We start from the raw sequence: 9,159 nt of genomic DNA on the forward strand, positions 1-9,159 counted from the left end.
CAGTAGTCATTTGGTGGCAATTAGCACTTAAGCACAGCTATTTCAGCACACTAAGCAAGACCCAGAAGACAAAAAGACAAGAAAAAAATGAGCTTGCAGACTAGTTTTCAAACAGGGATGCCTGATATGGCATCTAGGTATGAACTGTGTTATTTAAGGTCATTAAGAACCCACAGTTCTCATTGTGCATAGGTTCCTCAACCTTAATTGACACATTTTTTTTCTATTAGAAAAATGACTGCAAGCGTTTCTGAAGAGCTGTTTCTTCCACTGGCAAAGGCTGCTCTACCTACATTAAGATTCCTATTTCAGGACTTCAGAAGCAAGCATTCTTGAAGCAATATATACTCCTTAATGTATTCTGGCTTTTTGTAGTTGTACAACATTCTTAATGGACCATTATCAAAGCTTGAATATGGGAACAGACCTTTGCCATTCAACTTAAAGGAATGGTTTAATATCTAGTAGAAGTACATAAATGTTAATCTTCTGGACAAGCAACTGGTGGGAGAGTGGATGTGTTAGCACTGCTTTCCTATCAGAAAATAAGTATTTAATGTACTTCTTGGTAAACCTGAAATCTTTTCATATTTTTGATACATTTCCAATTTTCAGGAAAAAAATGTTTCTTCTACTTAGGTGGACCCAAAACAGTTACTAGAGGATGGAATAAGGAAGGAGCTAGTAAAACGGGTAGCTCTAGCTCTTCACAAGGGACTCATCTTTAATCCTAGAGCCAAGGTGTGTAACAGCTTGATTTGATTTGATTTTTTATGTATCTCAGTTTTGTTGACACCTCTTTTATTGTACTACTTTCTAGAAAATAATACTTAATTTTCTGTACAGGTTTCCTTTGTGTAAAGTACATTTTCTTAAAGGTTATTCTTGATCTTATTTGATGTTGCAATGAGTTTATAAACTGGTAAGAGTGCACAGAATTCAAAAACCTATTTGTATTCTGTTCCAAGTGTCCTATGAATACTGAGTTCACAGTTGTCTTTGTGGTGATTCATGGCAACACGTGATATCTATACAAGTCAGGCTAAAAACAAAAAGAAAACGTAGAATAAGGATTATGACTCTTTGTTTTATTTCTGTCCAGATTGTTAAGCCTCCCTCCCAGATTAATCAATACTATTATTGAAGCCTAGAAAAAAAAAATTAGAAACAGGAAGAAAAAAATATTTTACAAGAAGAATCACTTAAGATATTAAACAACCTGTAATGCATCTCCCAGTGGTTTTTTTTTTCAGTTCTGTATGGAATATAGTGAAATCCTGGAGAGATTGTTGTGTAAAAAGGCATTTAGAAGCCTATACATTTAGCTTGTATTCTACCTGCTCACAGTTCTGTTTTTCTTTTTCTTTCTTCCCCTCTGTAGCCAAGTGAACTGATGCCTAAATTGAAAGATATGGCAGCAACAATGGATGGATTCCATCGATCATTTGAATATATCCAGGATTATGTCAACATATATGGTTTAAAAATTTGGCAAGAAGAAGTGTCTCGTATTATTAACTACAATGTGGAACAAGAGTGCAATAACTTCTTAAGAACAAAGGTGCTGGTCAAAACCAAAAATGAACAAAAAAGATGATAAATGCTTTTATGTTGGGATGTTCATGCTTGTGAGTGATGGAACACGTAATGAGTCATGCACGGTCCATAGAGTTGTGTCTTCAACTAAATCTGTTATCTACCATGAAAAACATCTGGCCCCAGCTTTTTCTGAACGATTTCAGCACCCCCCCTGCATTGGTTGTACATAAGAGCAAAGAACCCCAACCAGAATATTTTAGTATCTTTTGCCAGTGAGCAATATCCTTCTTCTCTTTTGCAAAGAAAATTGAAAATAACTAATGAATCCCAGTACCCTTCTCTATATCTATAGTTAGCTATCTGTGTGCAGGCTTAGGAAGACTGCAGTAGTTACCAGCTCTTTTTGTGATACTTCAGAAGCAGTGGAAGGAATACATTTACATTTGGGAAACAAAATGGTAGACAGTTTTCTTGCAGAAAGGAACAGATGGAATTCTGAACAGGAGTGGAGGTAGTTCTCTCAACCTCCACACTTAGGTTTTCCTTGCCCTTTGTCATAAGACCTGTTCTCTGCTTTTTTGTGGTTTTTCTTTTGTTGTTTTTGGTTGGTTGGTTGGTTTTTTAGTATCCTGCTTTGTATAATTACTATATTGTTTTACACTATACTCCTTTAACTTAAACAAAATCAATAGAATTCGTAGGGCAGATTAAAAATGTGCAATGTTAACGCTGCAAAAACTCAAACTTATTTTTCAGATTCAAGACTGGCAAAGCATATACCAATCTACTCATATTCCTATACCCAAATTCACACCTGTAGATGAGTCTGTAACATTTATTGGTCGGCTTTGTAGAGAAATCCTGAGGATCACAGACCCAAAGTAAGTACTGTACATCACAAGCCATATTACTAGCTCCGTGCATTGAATTGGTCCACTACCACTATATGCAAATGAAATGTATAATAGCTTTCCTTCGACTGCCATATCATCATCTTTATCTAAAACCAAACTTACCCAATCTGCCCTGTATATTTTAAATGTTAGCTTAGAAAATTCCAACTTGAGTATACGAAGCAAAACTGTGTATGAGCCCTTGCAGAGAGACTTTCTAATGTCTTCCAGAATGAGATGACTCATTACTCTTATCACAAAAACCGTCTGCAGCTTATTCTGAAATACGTTATTTCTTTGTTTAATTTTTCCTTAGAATCACGTGTTACATTGACCAAATGAACACCTGGTATGATATCAAAACTCATCAGGAAGTAACCAATAGTCGCCTCTTCTCAGAGATCCAAGACACTTTAGGTACCTTTGGTCTCAACGGTTTAGACAGGCTGTTATGTTTCATGATTGTAAAGGAGCTGCAGGTAAACTTTTGAACTTCAGTTTCTCAAGATCATGTTGCTTTTATTGCTTGGTAACTTTTCTAGTGAAATAAAAATCCAATTAACTTTTGAAATGGCAAATTCAAATCAAAAGCATTTGAAAAACGTGCTTTCAAACCCAAAGGTAAAATCTGAGTTGCACATAAAATTATTGGGTTTGTTGCTCTTGAGTAAATTGAGCTAGGCAGTGTAGGTTATGTGTTAGACGATGCCTCTCAGAGGTATACAACTTCAGGTCAGCTTTTGTTTTTTTATGTCTAGATATCAATGAAAAATTGGATTGTTTAAGTCTACTATGATATGAATAAAGTGTTGATTTTATGCAATGATGCCTTTCCATAATACCTAGGAGTGCAAGCAAGGTGTTTTGTTTTGTTTTGGTTTTTTCTTTGAAAAATCTAGTCTGGTTAAAGATTTTAAAGAAAATCAAATATTGATGAAGACAGTTTTTCCTTGCGAATTGAATACCCATTGACTACAGTGGGTATGTGTATTCAGGAGGTGAATCTACTAATTGTCCTAGCACTGATTAGTGTAAGTCAGGAAAGCAAAAAGGTTAACTACATATTTGTCAACTCTTAATCTCTGGAAATAGTCTTTCCTTGCTTATTCTCTAGCAACAAAAGACTGCTGTTGAAAATTTGGCTGTTTTACTACCAAGATGAAGCATAGCATACATGTGTGAGGATTTTACTTTTCTTTCTTTTATTTAGAATTTCCTCAGCATGTTTCAGAAAAATATATTACGAGACAGGACAGTACAGGATACCTTAAAAGCACTTATGAATGCTGTCAGTCCTCTCAAAGGAATTATAGGTAAGTGCTGGTTAAGATGGAAGAAAGCTGTTGTCTTAGCACATCTGCATTTATTTATGCCTCACCCTTCTTCTTTTCTCAGCAAACTCAAACAAAGTTTATTCTGCAGCAATTGCAAAAACTCAGAAGATCTGGACAGCATATTTGGACTCCATAATGAAGGTAGGCTTATGTTGTTTAGTGATATACGGAATCTGCTCTAAGCACTTTGGTTATATACCTCAGTCTGCTTATTTTTGTGTTACAGTGTTGTGTAATGTTGACATGGAATTTTGTAACATTGCAAATGAAGCAGGACTGGATTTTTGAGAGCTCCTGAGCTTCAACTATATGCACGGCTTAAACTCCACAAGGTGCTTAGCACTGGAATCCATATGTAAAAACCACTAATTCACTAAAACTGAGTACAGCATTAGAGTTCTGATCTGGGAGGACTGAGGCAGTGCTCAATACCAGGAACTCTGACACTCCTCACAGTGCCATGTGGACAGTTGTGTGTGTACCTAAGCCTAAAGTTTTGAATAGTACCATGTCCTGAGCTTGCCTCCTTCACACAGAGGGAGGTCTGACATGCCAGAAATTTAAGCAAACTGTGCCATTAACACGTCTGTTTGCCTTGCATTTGTGTAATGATGCTTTGCAGCCATTTTAGAGGGCCCTGAGAATATTTCCTTATGCTGTTGAAGTGAAGAGGAAGGGGCAGGCAAAGAAGGAGAAGAAAGTTGACAGCAAAAAGCCTCTCCATGATCCCCTGTTGTCATTTAATCCCTGCCATTTCTGACCCTAAGGTCTTGGGAGAAGTGGGAAAAAGTATCTTTACTTCCCAGTGAAAAACAAGCAAGTAACTGGGTTTTTTGTTTCTGGTACCTTTTCAGTGCCCTCTTCACACTGCCTGTATTTGCTGTCATGAACTGCTTATAAATCTTGAGCGCTGTGACTGTCCCTCCTCTTTTGCGTAGTTGGGGTCTGTCAGTTCTGTATTTGGGCAGTCTGAATCAGTGCTCTCTTACTGAAATGAGAGAGTAGCTCCAACCACTGTGTATGTCCCTACTTTGGGCAGCCCTGCAAAGGCTGTTAGTTGTAATGAGGGCTTTATATAATCTATTTAAATATTAATTACTGTTACTTTAAGTTTTTCCTTAATTTGTCTTTCTTCTTCCCCCATTGCATTCAGTGTAACACCGCTTTTGTTTGTTTGTTTGCACAAACAGGTTGGTCAGATGCAGATTTTAAGACGGCAGATTACCAATGAGTTAAATTATTCCTGCAGGTTTGACTCCAAGCATTTGGCTGCTGCACTGGAAAATCTCAATAAGTAAGAAGTAAAATGTGCTAAAGAGCTGTGTGCATTACTGTGATGTCGTTATTCAGATTGTCAGATAAACAATCTGCAAAACCTGTATTATGGCAAAATATGCAGTCTGATTGGGTTTTTGTTCTTGTCGATGGTTATTTGAATTTGAATCCAACAAAAACTGGTTAAAAATAAATAGAATGGAATTGTAGAATTATCCTAGAATGGCTTGGGTTGGAAGGGACCTTAAAGCTCACACAGTTCACGATAGCAGAGTAGAGGGGATGAATCACCTCTCTCGACCTGCTGGCCATGCTTCTTTTGATGCAGCCCAGGATACAGTTGGCTTTCTGGGCTGCAAGCACACATTGCTGGCTCACATTGAATTTCTCATCCACCAACGTCCCCAGGTCCTTCTCCTCAGGGCTGCTCTCAATCTATTCCCCACCCAGCCTGTATTCATGCTTGGGATTGCCCCAAATCAGATGCAGGACCTTGCACTTGTCCTTGTTGAACTTCAAGGTTCACTTGGGCCCACTTCTTGAGCTTGTCAAGGTCCTTCTGGATGGCATCGAGTCCTTTCAGCATGTCGACCACACCACAGAGTCATTGTAGTAACTCTGCTAGTATAAATAACTCGGCTAGTAATTGTATTAGTGGACAGCACAGGTTTTCAACTGCATTTGCTTTTACTTAGCCTTGAATTCATATTTGGATGAGAAATAAAAACAACGAAAGCTTATTTTAAAGCAAAAATTATCTTTGTAAGAAGACATTTCACAAAATGTTGTTCACTCTTGCTAGTGATCATTTACAGGTTTTGAGTGCATGAAGCTTTTATATTAGTACAGAAAGTGGCATCACATTAGCTTTACTTGTGGCCAGTTCAAATAAGTATTTAATGGAAATAATTTATTTCCCTTTTAGAGCAATACTGGCTGATATAGAAGCACATTATCAGAATCCATCTCTGCCTTACCCTAAAGAAGACAACACTCTTCTCTATGAAATCACAGCTTATCTGGAAGCAGCTGGCATTCACAATCCTTTAAATAAGGTCAGGCTTACATTTAAGTGCTGGTATAGTTTGCTTTTTTGCTTTCACAGATGTGGAAAAACTGTGCTTTTTTTTTTTTTTCTCCCCTCAGATCTACATCACAACAAAACGTCTGCCATATTTTCCCACTGTCAACTTCCTGTTCCTGATTTCACAGTTTCCAAAACTTCAGTACAACAAAAATTTAGGTAATGTATAAGTTGCTTGTTGTTCATGTAAATCTGATGAAAAGCTATCTGAAATCATTTGCGTTGAAGACATTCGGTTTTTGACTTGAGTCCATGTTCAGACAGGTTTATTTTAATATTAATGCAAAATAAAATGGGGTTGGAAACAGAATCCAAGCTTCTTCCTTTCTCCTTCCATCCTATGCCGTAGTTAATATCATTAAGCCATTTGCTGTGGAAGAAATACAGTTGCTACGTTGTTTTTTGTTTCCTACTTATGGGCAAGCAGAATGGGAGGCACAGCAGAAAATCTCATGAAAATATATATATTTGCCCCTGCCACAAACATATATTCTTTTATAAACATATATTGTTTTATAAACATGTGTTGTTTTTGTCTGTTGTTTTTTCTTTTTTCCTTTTTCCTTTGCAGGAGTGGTGTGCAAACGGCCAGCTGATCAAATTGACTGGCTTCCTCTAGTTCTGGGACTCCTTACCTTGTTGAAACAGTTTCACTCAAGATACACAGAACAATTTCTGACTCTCATTGGTCAGTTTATTCGTTCAACGATGGAGCAGTGCACAAGGTATCCACATGTCACTTTCTACTTACCTGCAGAGGGTTTCAGTATTTTTACTACTGCTTTTTCAGTGTGTTCTTTTAGTAAAGTATATTTGACATAATAATAATATTATTTGACTTAAGTGCAAGATTAAAATGTTTCTCTCCTTGTAATTGAACCACACGGTAATTCGTGTAATGAGCATTTTTGAAGAATGGGATTTTCATGTAATGTTATGCAAATAACTGACCAGCTAGTAAGACTGTGGTCTTCATGATTGCTTAATATTAGCCAGAAGATACCAGAAATGCCTGCTGATGTAGTGGCTGCCCTCATGTTCCTGGAAGACTACATTCGCTACACAAAATTACCAAGAAAGGTAAGAGAGAATTCCATGTCTTCTGTAGACAGCACTGGGAGTGCTGGACTCTCTGGACTTAAATATATCTCTAGATCCTAAGACAGTGTCTGAAAGAGAATTTAAAATAACGAGACATTTCTTTGTGACATTAACTGTTGTGGAAGCCAGTGATACAACACTTTCCTGTATTAGCTTGAATCTGTCTGGATTATTTTCAGACTATTTAAGTGCTACTCACTGTAAATTATTTTCCTCCATTGTTCCTTACAGTTATGTTCTTAAATGCAAAAAAAAAAAAAAAAAAAAGCACAAAACAAACAACTGTAATCAGGTCTTCTAGATAATTAGTGCTGTTTCTGTTTCGAGAGAGATGTGTAAACATTCTTTTCTGTCTGGAGTCCTCCCCAGAGGAGCTAAATCTTGGTTTATGCTGCAGCTGCATTACCAGCAGTTTGATCACGTGTGCCTACTCAAGAATGTGGCATCACCTGTAAATGAATATGCAAAATAATGGACTTGCGAAGTATGTCCAAAAAGCAATATTTGCCCTTTTCAGATGGTCTGTAAAAGGTCACCAAACTGAAATGTGGATGAAAAATCTGTTACCTGATAGAAAATGGTCAAAACAGATTCTCTTACTCTGTACAACTCACAGCTTGTGTTACTTGTATACTTTGAGATTAATATGAAAATAGTTACACAGTGTCTTTGGGAAGAATATTTTTCTAGAAAATACAGAAAGAATAGAAAATACAAGAAGGATTTCAGTTTTGCATGCAAGAGTAGCCTGTTTCCATTTAATCTTTGTGTCTGTTGCTGGGGGCCTTTTGGGAAAGGGAGTGATACAACAAAAGTTCTGAGATGTTGCAGAATTAAATAATAACAAGCTTATCAGTATTCTAAATCCAGGGCTAAATGCTATTTGGAAAGTGTAAATCTCCAGTCCTTGATTTCCTTTCCTTCCCTTCTTCCCAAAGAAGCAGGACTTCCTAGGCAGCTTCTGTATTTCACATGCAAAGGAAGTTCTGGAAGACTGTGCTTGTAGAGACTTTCTTTTAGGATTAAATGTGACTTAACTCCTTTTGAAGATAATATTTATACATGGTATTAAAAATAAGTCATAATCCTCTTTGCTATTGTCTGTGCCTCAGTTAAGAAAAGATGATTCATGAATGAGCTATTTTGTATTTCTTAGATAATACTTAGGACTAAAAGAGATTTTTCCAGCTTCACCCTTGTTCTAGCAGGAAGTCCCCATGTCGGTCTTTCAGCTGATGTGTCTGGTACTTGTGCCAGCTTCCACTTCAGCCTGGTGCTATGTGAAGAAACAGCAGAGAGGGTGTCAGTGTTCTTCCAGTCTCGCACAGTAGCTCTGGTCCCAACAACTTTTTCCAGCCCTGAGCTAGCTTCACGCATCTGATACCATGTTCCTGCCTTGTTCAGGTCGACAGTATTGCATGTTTGATTAATAGATTAGATATTCTGTATTAATTGGTGAGCTGAGCATACAGATTAATAACGAAGAAAATATCTGACTGACTCCCTCTTTACTCTAGGTTGTTGAAGCACATGTGCCTAGCTTCATTTTTGATGAGTTCAGAACTGTTCTGTGAAAATGGAGAAAGACCAAGGCTCTTCCCCAAGCCCGAAACAAGAAATTGAGGATGGGCCAAGCTTTTTAGAACTGTATCTTTTCTGTGCTTTGAGGCAAGACCTGCAACTGTCACTACAAAATATAACCATCAGCACACGTCTATATCATTAACACTTGTTTAAATCTTGGCATGAAATGCAAACCATATCTCATCCACACCGTGTACATTTTGTACTGCACATTATAAATGCTGTATGTAATTGTTTACGTATAAATCATTTAGTTTTTTGTTCTGAATAACTATTTGTGGAAGTTGGATTTTTGTATCACAAATGAGCAATGAAATTGGAAATAAAGGTATCGGATTCTTTGCCAGGA

The 9,159-nt window shown here is 37.2% G+C and overlaps 1 protein-coding gene across 2 annotated transcripts in view; it reads left to right on the forward strand.

Annotated features, from left to right (window-relative positions):
* Nucleotides 1-9,159, forward strand: part of WASHC5 (WASH complex subunit 5) — a 27,911-nt gene extending 18,752 nt beyond the window's left edge. For both annotated transcript variants that reach the window (XM_072034312.1, XM_072034313.1), the window contains exons 18-29: nucleotides 640-741; nucleotides 1,382-1,561; nucleotides 2,296-2,420; nucleotides 2,749-2,911; nucleotides 3,643-3,745; nucleotides 3,828-3,907; nucleotides 4,957-5,060; nucleotides 5,967-6,096; nucleotides 6,188-6,284; nucleotides 6,697-6,850; nucleotides 7,118-7,205; nucleotides 8,744-9,159. In XM_072034312.1, coding sequence (XP_071890413.1) covers nucleotides 640-741; nucleotides 1,382-1,561; nucleotides 2,296-2,420; nucleotides 2,749-2,911; nucleotides 3,643-3,745; nucleotides 3,828-3,907; nucleotides 4,957-5,060; nucleotides 5,967-6,096; nucleotides 6,188-6,284; nucleotides 6,697-6,850; nucleotides 7,118-7,205; nucleotides 8,744-8,800 — 1,383 coding nt within the window. In that variant the 3' untranslated portion in view covers nucleotides 8,801-9,159. The remainder of the gene's footprint in view (nucleotides 1-639; nucleotides 742-1,381; nucleotides 1,562-2,295; nucleotides 2,421-2,748; nucleotides 2,912-3,642; nucleotides 3,746-3,827; nucleotides 3,908-4,956; nucleotides 5,061-5,966; nucleotides 6,097-6,187; nucleotides 6,285-6,696; nucleotides 6,851-7,117; nucleotides 7,206-8,743) is intronic.

This window comes from Anas platyrhynchos, chromosome 2 (genome assembly GCF_047663525.1).
Source record: "Anas platyrhynchos isolate ZD024472 breed Pekin duck chromosome 2, IASCAAS_PekinDuck_T2T, whole genome shotgun sequence".
NCBI lineage: Eukaryota > Metazoa > Chordata > Aves > Anseriformes > Anatidae > Anas > Anas platyrhynchos.